A 13,264-nucleotide genomic window follows, 5' to 3' on the forward strand; every position below is an offset into this window, starting at 1 on the left:
CCCTCTGATATGTTTATTCCTAATCCTGTCCATCCTCATCACTCCCAACGAGAATCACAACATTTCCAGCTCCGCCTCCTGTCTTTTTGTTAGTGTCACCGTCTCTTAGCCAACAGGCCCGAAGGGTGGCAGCCTATGCTGTGGGGGAGGCAAAGCAATGGGCATGGGAGACGTTCAGAGCAACCATGGAGAAGGACTTTCAGTCGGCACCAAGGTGCTTCTGGCGGACCGTGAAGCACCTCAGAAGGGGAAACAGGGAACCATCCAAGCTGTCTACAGTAAGGATGGGACTCTGTTGACCTCAACTGAGGATGCAATCCGGCACTGGAAGGAACACTTTGAGGATGCATCAGACCAGAGCGCCCTCTATAGTAGGGGCAGAGCTGGAAGCTGATGGAGGATTTTCATCAATTTCCTTGGTGGAAGTCAGTGAGGTAGTCAAACAACTTCGCAGCAGCAAAGCCCCTAGAGTTGATGAGATCTGTCCAGAAATGCTGAAGGCTCTGGGTGTGGAGGGACTGTCTTGAATGAGACGTCTCTTCAACATTGCGTTGAGGTCTGGGACAGTGCCTAAGGAGTGGGGAAAATGGGGTGGTGGTCCCCATATTTAAAAAAGGGGACCAGAAAGTGTGTGCCAATTCCAGGGGCATCACACTACTCAGCCTCCCTGGTGAAGTCTACTACAGGGTGCTGGAAAGGAGGGTTTGGCCGATAGTCGAACCTCAGATTGAAGAGGAACAATGAGGGTTCCATCCTGGTCATGGAACAACCGACCAGCTCTTTACTCTCACAAGGATCCTGGAGGGGGGCCTGGGAGTATGCCCATCCACTTCTACTGCTTGTAATGGCACTATTCCACTGGGCTCCCTCTGATTCACACACATGTACTCAGTCTTGTTCCTACTGACTTTCTTTCCCCTGCTTTCCAGAGCATATCTCCACCTTTCCAGGCTAGACTCAACCTGTTCTCTCACTACAGATCACAATGTCATATACAAACATCATCATCTGTGGAGACTCCTGTCTGATCTCATCAGTCAACCTGTCCATCACCAATGCAAACAAGAAAGGACTCGGGACGAATGATCAGTATTCTCAGGAAAATATTGCGTCTGCAGTGCTGTTTCTCTGCATGAAGCCATATTACTGCTCACAGATCTTCACCTGTTTTCTAAGCCTAGCTTCTACTACTGTTTCCCGTAACTTAATGTTGTGGCTGATCAACTGTATGCCTCTGCAGTTACTACAGCTCTGTACATCACCCTTGTTCTTAAAAATAGGAACCAGCACACTTTGTCCCCACTCCTCAGGCATCCTCTCACGTTCCAAGATTTTATTCAACAGTCTGGTCAGAAACTTCACTGCCATCGCTCCTAGACTTTTCCATGCCTCCACTGGAATGTCATCTGGACCAACTGCCTTTCCACTCTTCATCCTCTTCATAACTGTCGTCACTTCTTCCTTACTAATATTTTGCACTTCCTGATTTATTCTCTCCATGTCATCTAGCCTTTTCTCTCTCTCCTATTTTCTTCATTCATCAGCTCCTCAAAATATTCCCTCCACCTTCTCAACACACTTTCCTCACTTGTCAGCACTTTACTATTTGCATCTATTACCATCCTAACCTGCTGCACATCCTTTCCAGCTCTGTCCCTTTGTCTGGCCAATCTGTACAACTAATTTTCTCTTTCCTTACTAATAAACTTATTGTACAGCTCTCTATATGCCTTTTTTCTTAGCGTTTGCTACTTCTCTTTTCACCTTATGCCACATCCCCTTGTACTCCTGTCTACATTCTTCATCTCTCCAATGATCCCAGTTCTTTCTTGCCAACCTCTTTCTTCTTATGCTTTCCTGGATATCTTTGTTCCACCACTAAGTCTCCTTGTCTTCCTTCCACTGTCCAGATGTTTCACCCAGTACTATCCTAGCTGTCTCTCTTACCACATCGGCAGTACTTTTCCAGCTGTCCAAATTGCTTCCCTTCCATCCAGTGCCTCTCTCACCATCCATCCATCCATCCAGCCATCCATTTTCTTCCACTTCATCCGAGGTCAGGTCGCGGGGGCAGCAGCTCAAACAAAGCCACCCAGACCTCCTGATCCACACACACCTCCCCCAGCTCCTCAGGGGGAACCCCGAGGCGTTTCCAAGCCAGCTGTGAGATGTAGTCCCTCCAGCGTGTCCTGGGTCTTCCCCAGGGCCTCCTCCCGATGGGACATGCCTGGAACACCTCTCTAGTGAGGCGTTCAGGGGACATCCAAAAAAGACGCCCGAGCCACCTCAGCTGGCTCCTTTTGACGTGGAGGAGCAACGGCTCGACTCCAAGCTCCTCCCGAGTGACCCAGCTCCTCACCCTATCTCTAAGGGAGTGCCCAGCCACCCTGCGGAGGAAACTCATCTTGGCCACTTGTACTCGTGATCTTGTTCTTTCGGTCTTGTTCTTTTGGTCATGAAATTTGGCTGATAACCATAGGTGAGGGTCGGAACATAGATCGATCGGTAAATCGAGAGCTTTGCCCCCTGCTCAGCTCTCTCTTCACCACGACAATCCGATACAACGACCACATCACTGCAGATGCTGCACTGATCCGTCAGTTGATAACACGGTCCATCTGTCCCTCTCTTGTGAACAAGACTCCGAGATACTTAAACTCCTCCACTTGAGGCAAGGACACTCCACTGACCTGAAGAGGGCAAGGCACCTTTTTCCAGTACAGAAAAGACCTCTCTCACCTGCTTACTGAATTTCACACAACAGTCTTCCTCCTTCAGCTTCCACCATCTGATCCATTGTTGAGCTCTCACTCTTTTCTTCTTCTTTACCTCTTAAACTCATCCTACAAACCACCATCCTGTGCTGTCTAGCTATACTCTCTCCTGCCACCACCTTACAGTCTTTAATTTCTTTTAATTTCCATCTCCTGCACAGAATGTAGTCCACCTGTGTGCACCTTCCTCCACTCTTATATGTTACCCTGTGCTCCTCCCTTTTCTTAAAGTAGGTATTCACCACAGACATTTCCATCCTTTTTACAAAATCAACTACCATTTGTCCTTCCACATTCCTGTCCTAGATACCATATCTACCCATTACTTTCTCATCACCTCTGTTCCCTTCACCAACATGCCATTGAAGACTGCTCCTATCACCACTCTTTCATGCTTGGGTTCACGCTCCACCACCTCATCTAACTCACTCCAGAAATATTCTTTCTCCAACATCATCAACCTACCTGTGGGGCACTTCACACTCATCACCCTGTCAGACACTCGCTTAACCCCCAACACACTCTTCACATGCTCTTTCTTTAAAATAACCGCATCACCATTTCTCTTCCTGTCCTCACCATGATACAACAACTTGAACCCACCGCCGATGCTCCTGCTCTTACTTCCCTTCCACTTGGTCTCTTGCACACAATATGTCTGCCTTTCTCCTCTCCATCATGTCAGCCAGCTCTCTCCCTTTACCAGTCAGACTGCCAACATTCAAAGTCCCCACTCTCACTTCCACCCTTCTAGTTTTCCTCTTCTCCCACTGTAGAGAAGCTTGAATCTTCAACTGGACTGGGTTGCTTGACGCGAGGACGTTTCGCTTCAAATTGCAGAAGCTTCCTCAGCTAAAATTCTTGCTCTGATGGTCTGACTTCTGTCTTGACTCTTGTAGAGAAGAATAATCAAGAAGTCTTCTTGATTATTCTTCGCCTTGACTGATCCAGTATGAAAATATGATTTGTACCCTGCATGGTAATCTTGGCTTGTTTTACACTGGATGCCCACCCTGACACAATCCTCCTCATTTATCTCGGCTTGGGACCAGCACTCAGAATGTACTGGCTGCACACCCCATGTGGCTGAGTTTTCCAAGTCCCTATAGATAGGAGACCAAAAAATAAAAGGTTTTGCTGTCCTGGGTGGTAGTGACCAGGTTATCTGGTCTTCACTGGAAATGAGCTTCTGTTATTGACCTCTGGTGGTGTTTTTGTATCCAGAATGAGCTACAGGGGTTCTTCTTCGACCTGGTGGCCAAGCAGGCATTTGATATCATCATCATGGTGCTGATCCTTCTCAACATGATTACCATGATGGTGGAGACGGACGAACAATCTGCTCAGATTGAATACATCCTGTACAACATCAACGTGGGCTTCATCGTCATCTTCACCACTGAATGCCTCATTAAGATCGTGGGGCTGCGCTGCTACTTCTTCACCATTGGCTGGAACATCTTTGACTTTGTGGTCGTCATACTCTCCATCGTTGGTGAGTTCATCCAGGCTTTCCACTGTCAAATGTTGACTTACAGTTATTTGTTGCTTCTTTTTTGGGGGGGTGGGGGGCTGGAAGCTCATCTCATCATGACAAACATAATGTTGGCTGCACTCATATCCCCCCCCCCCCCCCCCAAAAAAAAAAGTGAGTAAGGCCTTGTGTTGTTATTTCAAATTGCTGTTGTTGTTGTCCCTTTGGTTGCTCACATTTTTGGTCGGGGTCACCACAGCGGATATAGACAGATCCGCATTGGTATTTGGCACAGGTTTTACGCTGGATGTCCTGCCTAATGCAGCTCCAGTTTCACCTGGAGAAACACACATGGCCACTGGTGTCCCAAAGAGGTCTCCCATCCAAGTACTAACCAGATCCTGCTCTGCTTAGCTGCTGAGATCTGATGGGATCAAGCTGACACAGAGCAGACCAGCTGCACATCCTGCTATTTCAAATTAAGTTGTTTAAAATAATCGTACATATTTTGGGGTCACTTTAAATTTTATGAATAAATAAAAAATCGGACATTTTTTATTATTTATTATATTATATTTTTATGACATCCCAAAGTGCACCTGTAGTAGAACACACCCCACACTTTGCAAACCACTGGCCGAGAACATTCCAGGATGAACCCACGTTTCATCTTTATCATTCAAATGATCAGATTTTTAATACTCTGTGCTGCGTTCAAGTGTGCGTCCAAGCGTCTGGTGTTTTTTGCATCTTTTGAAGTGTATTGAAGCTTTGACAGTGACATCGTCTTAAAACCCTCCGTTTGAATCTTTCAGTCTTTGTGAGGTGCTTCTGCTGTGATTACACTTTGATTTATCGGCGACAGACGGCTGAGCCGCTGTCTGTCGCCGACAACATGTCAAACATCAGGGTTCATCCATCTTTTCCTCAGTCTATGAGAACAACAGACAAACGAACCCGGGCCAAAACACAGACCCCTGCTTCTTTTACACACACACACACACACACACACACACACACACACACACACACACACACACACACACACACACACACACCGTCACCCTGTGGTTGAGTTATAGGTGACAGAAGGGATGACCCCAAGGGGAACCACCATCACATCGTTTACCAGATAGCTCCTCCCACTCCTGCATCTGTCTCTCACAGCTTCACACATTCTTATGTTTCTATCCTTGCGAGGACGCTTGTTGACACGATGCTTTAACTTAGCTCCTTCAGTGCTAACCCCACCCTAAAAAACATGTCTAAACCCTGAAGCCTTTGGAAGACCACAAGACAACTCTGCAGCAAACAACACCAGGTGAGAGCTGATTGGGGGAAATCAGCTCAGGTGCCCTGAGGCGTAACTCGGTCCACTGTGGAGTGAAACAATGTCGACTTCCACAAACAGTTTTTGCCTTTACACTGTGGTGTGCACAAAGGGTTAAAAACTGTTCGGACAACATCAAAACCAATGCACGGTGTAAATCTGCCATCTGCTGGCAGGTCAGTGTAACACCGGATACAAAAAGTGCAGCTGGAAAAAAAAAACTGCTAAATGTTTACAAAAGCAGGCAGGATTTCAGGTACCCAGAGGAGAAACCGCCAAATGTGACGTGAGGGCTGCTTGTGGAGGATTAAAATCCAGAGTGGTCTTCACACACACACACACACACACACACACACACACACACACACACACACACACACACACACACACACACACACACACACCAGCTGATGTAACGGGTCAATCACATCTGATTTGTCTCTGGGGAAGGCCCAGTGGCAGCTCTGATTGCCGCTGTTACCTTCACCTCCCAGGGCAACCTCGCCTGAGCGTGTGCATGCACACGCGCACACACACACACATTCTTGTCAGGCAAACAAAAGGAGCGGCACTCGCCTGATATGAGCACTGATGCCTAAATGACCTGCTTTGGTTTCAACCTCTGCAAACTGTGCACGTGTGCTCTTAGTGTGCACATGTGCACACGTCATGACCACACGGGGCAGTGCTGCAGGCTTAAATAATTCACAGTGTCCACGTGTGACTGTTCAGCGGCTGATAGACGGATCAGGTGCATTCTGAAGCTTTGGTTCATAAGTAACTGGACAATGAGACCGGCTTCCTCGAGGTGGCGCTTTGTTCCGACTCAATCAATCTGAAATCACAACAAGGTGGTTTAAGTGGAGATGCTCAGCTTTAGTACACTAAAACCGAGCAGCATGTGAAGGGTCACGTCAGGTCTGGCAGCAGACCCTGGTGCTGCGCTCCAGCCCAATCTCAATCAAATGCTTTTTTTATGCTCCCATCATCATTTTTCTTTATTTTACTATTTCTACCCATCTTCCTTCCCCCTAACCATAACCATAACCCCCACAGACCCCCCCAACACACACACACACACACACACACACGTCACTCCGCATTTTGTGCTCCCATCACAAAAATGTGGCACTTTCGTGATGGTATCATGAACCAATAGATTAATGTACTTTTCGCGATGACGTCATGCCATGAGATCAGGTTGCTTGTGTCAACTGCCCTGGCTCCTGGATGCCAACCACCCAGGAAAACAACCAGTCCATCCCCACTTCTGGAAAGTAGCCATTTATTTGTCGCACCTGGTGAAATGTGGGTGTATCACCAACCTTCTCCAACCTTCTTCAAGCTCAGTCCCAGAAAAACAAACCACATGGCCAAAATGTGGCTGATGTTCAATCCTAATGCAAGTGATCCTCCTGACCCAAGGATCCTCCAAGCAGACCAACTACCAAAGACATCCAGTCATCACCTCAGGTCACTGGTTAGAGTCCATATCTGACAACCAGACCATCAGACAGGAAGAACCAGGACCCAAAAGACTTGGACCTTCATTCTTCTGCAAAGACATCAGCATCACCTCTGTCTGGCGACCTTGTGACCCAGAAGATCTTTCGAGGTGTCTCTGTATCTCATAGGTCCTTATCGGTCCACACGAACGAGGTTGGCATCATGTTTTTAGTTTTTGTGTAAGTGACGACAAGAGAAAAAGGCTCCTGATTGGATAGAATTTTAATCAGTACCGCCACCCAAAGGTTTGGCAGACTAATTACAACACATTTATACGGTTCGATGTGGATGGATTTTTTTTTTAAACGACGTAGTGTGGATGAAGTTTTTTCCCCAAACTGAAAGGGTAAGATATTCGGTTTTACAAATATCCGACAACGTGTGTACATGGCCTTATGTCTGTGAAAGGCACTATATAAATAAATTTACTTACTTACTTACTAATATTGAGTGCACGTTTTACAACATCATAAAAGTTTTAAAACATGCAATTGCGATGACACTTCCAGGACTCCGTAAAAATGCCTGTTTTTACAAATAAAAATGGAATATTTTACAAAAGCACATTTATCTTTAAACCAACACATGACACACGTCACATTAAGGTGTTGGTTTACATAATGGATTACTGAACCAATCACTGTTTAGCACTTTTACCCAGAATGCTTTGTGGTCTGTGTTTGTTACAAAACCTCAGAATTAGTGCCTTATTCAACATTAAAAGATATATGTTATATTTTAACTTTGTACAAATGACAGAATTGACATTAATGGAGTTATTCTATCAGTATTTTCAAAAAACCATAAGTTAGTATGACTTTATTTTTCAAGACCTCCGCCTGACCGGAGTGTTGAAATTGATAGGGAGCTGGCCTTATGGCTGCTCTCAGTGTGTCTCTGTGGTGAGAGTGCTGGTGTAAACAAGAGCTTCCAGCAGGGGCAGAATGTTGAAAGAAAAATGATTATTATTAGTGAAGAATTGATTTCGTGGGTGCTCTCAGGATTTGTCTGTGCTGCTTCCTGCAGGAGGCAGCATGGTCAAACATTCTTGCTTATTATTTAGGTCTTTTATGGCTTTTGATGCTTTCAAAAGCGATTGTGTTAAAAATCAATTTCAGCTCTTTAGTAACTGCAAATGTCCCATAGACAACACTGTAATTTACGGTTATCAATTATTTGTAACTTCCGATACATTTTTGGGTGGTTTATCGGTTTATCTTTATCAAAGATAACTTTTCAGTTATCTTATTATCTGTTATCGAAGTTAATTTTTTGGTTATCTGTGCCCACCACTGTACACGTCTGACGGCCAAGTCCAAAAAGGCACTGAAAGCCTGGATGTTAATCTGGATCGAACCCAGATACTCCCCTGCGATCAGAGTATCCACTGATTCCACAAAGATCACAGTTTCATTCACGAAGTCGAGGTCGGTAAACCTTTCCTCACCACTGGTTTCCACACCCCTACCCAACATCCAGTCCACCCAAGGAACTGGAAGAACCCAGAAGGTTTGTTTGTTAAAGTTTTATCTTTTATTGTGTATTATTTTGGGAAGCACTTACGGCAGGGCTGGTGACCACGTGGTTAGTCCATTTGGTTTCAGTGTGGAAGGTTCCCAGTTCAAACCCCACCTCTGCCACATATCTTCATGTAATGTGGAGTTGTGTCAGGAAGGACATCCGGCATGAAACCTGTGCCAGTTCAACATGCAGATCCACCTCAGATCTGCTGTGGTGACCCCAAGTGCAAAGAAGGGAGCAGCCAAAGGGACTTACTAATTTTTGTTCCGACATGTCTCCAGACGATTTCTTGTGGCGATGATAAAGCCCACAACAGATTATTGTGCTTTTGGTGTGTAAAAGGAGATGTGACTCGTGTCTTTGGTCTGTTGAGAAAAATGGGTGAAAGTTTGGACAAACAGATGTAACTGACATATTTTCATCTTTTTTTTTTCCAGGCATTGTGCTCGCTGACATCATCGAGAAGTACTTTGTGTCACCAACACTGTTCCGAGTGATCCGACTGGCTCGTATTGGACGAATCCTGCGTCTCATCAGGGGTGCCAAGGGCATCCGGACGTTGTTGTTTGCCCTCATGATGTCCCTTCCAGCACTCTTCAACATTGGACTCCTCCTCTTCCTGGTCATGTTCATCTACGCCATCTTTGGCATGGCCAACTTTGCCTACGTGAAAAGGCAGGCAGGGATCGATGACATGTTCAATTTTGAGACATTTGGAAACAGCATGCTTTGCTTGTTCCAGATCACCACTTCTGCAGGCTGGGATGGCCTGCTCAGCCCCATCCTCAATAACTCCCCAGAAGAGTGCGACCCCAACATGCCCCACGCGGGCACCACCATCCGAGGAAACTGTGGGAACCCATCAGTGGGTATCACCTTCTTTGTCACTTACATTATAATCTCATTCCTCATCGTGGTCAACATGTACATTGCCATCATCTTGGAGAATTTCAGCGTTGCTACAGAGGAGAGCACTGAGCCGCTAAGCGAGGACGACTTTGAGATGTTCTATGAGGTTTGGGAGAAGTTTGACCCGGAGGCCACACAGTTTATTGAGTACGCCAAATTGTCGGACTTTGCAGACTCTCTGTCAGAACCGCTGCGCATCGCCAAGCCAAACAAGATCAAGTTGATCTCCATGGACCTGCCAATGGTCAGTGGTGACAAGATCCACTGCCTGGATATCCTTTTCGCCTTCACCAAGCGTGTCCTTGGGGAGTCCGGTGAAATGGATGCTCTCAAGCAGCAGATGGAGGAAAAGTTCATGAAGGCCAATCCATCCAAGATCTCCTACGAGCCAATCACAACGACCCTGAGAAGAAAGCAAGAAGATGTGTCGGCCACAGTCATCCAGAGGTGCTACCGGAGACACCTGGTGAGGCGGCAGATGAAGGCGGCCTCTTACTTGTATCGCCAGATCAGCACACCACGGCACACAAGTGTTGATGGGCAGGAAGGAAAGCTAATATTTGGAGATGACGCACCGGAGAAAGAAGGCCTGATTGCCATGTTGATGATTGAAAACTATGGCTTGAGTCTGAAGGGGATAGAGCGGGCTAAAGCTAATTCCTCCACCTCATTTCCGCCATCATATAGCAGCGTGACACAAGCCCCATCTGAGATCAAATCGGAATCAGCTGCCGTCGACACGGCGGGCAGTGAACCAAGTGAACAAATGCCACCTGTGGCCGACCACGACACAAAGCAGGAAACTTAACCATAACAGGAACCAAAAAGCAAAAAAAGTGACAACTGAAGCGTTCCTCATCTTCGGGTTAAACCCAAATGTTCTTTTGTTTACCAAATGTAAAATGGCCAAGGAATGTTGCCGTGGTGATGTCAAGAAGCGGCGAGCAACTAAATACAGGACGAGCTGAGCAAAAGAGCAATGAGGAGTATTTACTACCTTTACTGCTTATTCCTGTTCCCAGTGAAGATTCCTGAACTCAACAAAGAAAACGGGATGAAATTTTTGGGTTTCCTAACGGGAAGCAGGTAAACTAAAGAGGCAGGAAAAAGAATGCCGGTTGTCCGAGTTCAGTCAGGTCCGCCTCCGCTTGATGCAAGGAGATCAAACTCTGGATTGCTGAGGCATCAGAACACTGACAAACCTTTGACCTTTTCAGCAGTCAGAGACATCAGAACAAGTGTATCAAAGATGTTCCTATCATTTATTGGCCTGCAGGGGGCGCTGTCCCTCACCACAGTTGATTAGTATTTACGCCTGGCTGTAAGCGTGATGGGTGTTGACTTCCTTTTGGCGTTGTTGACGGTCGACAGCTTTGTGGCTGACTTGAGACTCGAGAGAGAAGGCAAAATAATGAAAAACAAATTTAAAAAATGTTTTTCGTAGTAAAAGTATAACTTTGTTGATGTTACCAGTCTTTTAATAGCGGTACAATTATTACTATTTTTATATTTTTTAGAGTAAGTTGAATAAAAATGTACAAAATCTCCCTCTTTCAACTTTGGAGCGATGCTCGCTATGTAAAAGTGGCTGAACAACGGCGGCAAAATTAACGAGGAGACAGCGAATTCAGGAAAAACGACAACAAAACAAAAATCTGTTTCATCGCGTTTTCTTGCCAGTTTGGCATCTCTGAGGTTACGCGTGGTGTCCTTTTAGCGCACCGGGGCAAAAACTGCTTTCAAAGAGTCAAGTCTTTATTTTTCTCCTGACAAGCTTTTGGAAAACACCAAAAATCAGTTCAGTGCACAATGAAATTGATTCTTTCCAACATGTTTTTGGCCCCTGGTGGTGAAACATTGTCACAACGGTTAGTTCTTTGCTCAGCAGGTGATTTGTCTGAAAGTTTAGATTTAAATATTTTTATGTTATTGTGTTATTGTTACTATTCTCAATGTTTTATTATACAAAATAAAAATAATCTCTTTAATCTCAAAGTGATAAGAATTTTTTAAAGCATCACCTGAACTAACTGCATAGATATTCACCCCTTTAATAGAACAATTAATCCATAGTAAGTCTGGTCACTTTAGAGTGCATAATTAGCATACTAAGTCGTGGGGTGGGGAGTTTGTTTTGTTTAGTTTGTTTTGGTAGTTTGGGAGACCCTGCAACTTATATACTGAAAAATCACAAGTTTATTACTATTATCAAGAGTAAGTATAATGACTAGTTATATCAGACTTTACCAGGAATCAAAGCATTAAACAAAATAAACTGAAATAATAAAAAAGTAGACAGTAATAAAAAAAAATACACTGCAACAGGCCACAAAAATCTCAAATTAAAGAGCTGATAAAACAAAAAAAGGTGTGACTTATACTCTGGAAATATTGTAGTTAAAAGGAGATTGGTTGGGTTGAGTTAAAAGGTTTTAGTTGACTGATGTATGAAATCACTAGTGATCCATGTTGTGAGGAGTCAGTGAGGGTAAACAACACTCCAGGCAACGCACTGAAAAGCACAAGTCAGTGACACGACACCAGAACATCCTTCCTTCCATAGTTTTGAAACCCCACTTATTGATACAAAAACATTTCCAAGTCAAAAAATAACTTCTGTTGTTGATTTAATTTAGTTGTTTGTTGCTGCAAAAAACTGAGAAGACAAGTGCAGGAAGCCACCAAGACACCTGTGACAAAGGTTCTGTGGGTTCATGAGACTAGAATTGGTCTGAAGACAATGGTGGCGATGGCGACATCCAGTGGTCAGTGTTGGGTCAGGTGACTTTGAAATGTAATCACTGCTACTAAATACAAGTTACGTGGCCAGTTTTATAATTTGTCATGTAATCCATTGGATTACATAAATGTAATCTGAATACTTTTGTATTACTTCAAAATCAGTTGCTAAAAGTGATGGACATCATAATAAAATGGACACAACTACAAATATTGTTCTTCTCTTTTATCTTATAACAAATTATAAATGAAATATATCAAATCATATCTCTTTCAATGATCTGAAAACTGTCTTGTTTTAGCTCAAAACAAACAATTACAGAAATTTTATTTCATTTTGCAAATCACAGAATGAACAGTTTTTTTTTAAAGTTATAAACCAATAAAACAGAAAATTATAAGGATACTTTTTTATACTTTGGCAGGTCACAGGCTTATAATCAAAGCTGATTTGAATTTGAATGTGTTCAGAAAATCTGAAAAAATAAATTGTAATTAAATGTAGTTAAACATTTGTGGTCAAACTTTGATGCGAATACGAAGATGTTCAAAAAGGAAATTACTGTTATTGTCTTGAACCGTGTTGCAAAGTTCATAATAATTTGTGATATTTGGTGAATTTGGCATGTTATGGTGAAGATCATTTTAATTTTCTTTGCAGTTTTTTTTTTTATCCATAGATCAAATCCAGTCATGCAGCACAAAAAGGTTTTTCCTCAGTCAGGATCTAAACTTTATCCACAAATCACCTGCTGTTACCAACTTTTTGTCTGCTCTGAGTTCGGCTCGGTCCACCTCCAGTCTTGCAAATTGCACCCTTTTCATTTTACTTGGATGATGCTGATTCAGGATTAAACAAAGGTGAGATCTGTTGTGGACCAGCACTGACCAGAGTGCGACAATCAGCACATAGCGGTTTTACCTCGTTTAGTTTTGTGACACCTTCATGTTGCTCTTTGATGTTTGATGCGTTATCAGTGTCTGGAAAAAACCTTCAACATCCGAAAACTG

General features: G+C 44.2%; 1 protein-coding gene and 1 long non-coding RNA gene across 2 annotated transcripts in view; one reads left to right on the forward strand and one right to left on the reverse strand.

The window, feature by feature from the left end:
• LOC117524748 (sodium channel protein type 4 subunit alpha B-like) overlaps positions 1 to 12,032 on the forward strand; it is a 295,022-nt gene extending 282,990 nt beyond the window's left edge. Inside the window, exons 30-31 of the mRNA XM_034186600.1 lie at positions 3,999 to 4,269; positions 9,043 to 12,032. Of these exons, the coding sequence (XP_034042491.1) occupies positions 3,999 to 4,269; positions 9,043 to 10,322 (1,551 nt within the window). The 3' untranslated portion in view covers positions 10,323 to 12,032. The remainder of the gene's footprint in view (positions 1 to 3,998; positions 4,270 to 9,042) is intronic.
• LOC117524845 lies at positions 1,495 to 2,786 on the reverse strand. The gene is made up of 3 exons (XR_004564886.1): positions 2,731 to 2,786; positions 1,880 to 2,000; positions 1,495 to 1,505 (listed from the first exon to the last, which is right to left on the reverse strand). It is a non-coding gene; the product is annotated as an uncharacterized LOC117524845 (long non-coding RNA).
• Positions 12,033 to 13,264: the final 1,232 nt, after the last annotated feature.

This window comes from Thalassophryne amazonica, chromosome 1 (assembly GCF_902500255.1).
Source record: "Thalassophryne amazonica chromosome 1, fThaAma1.1, whole genome shotgun sequence".
Taxonomy (NCBI): domain Eukaryota; kingdom Metazoa; phylum Chordata; class Actinopteri; order Batrachoidiformes; family Batrachoididae; genus Thalassophryne; species Thalassophryne amazonica.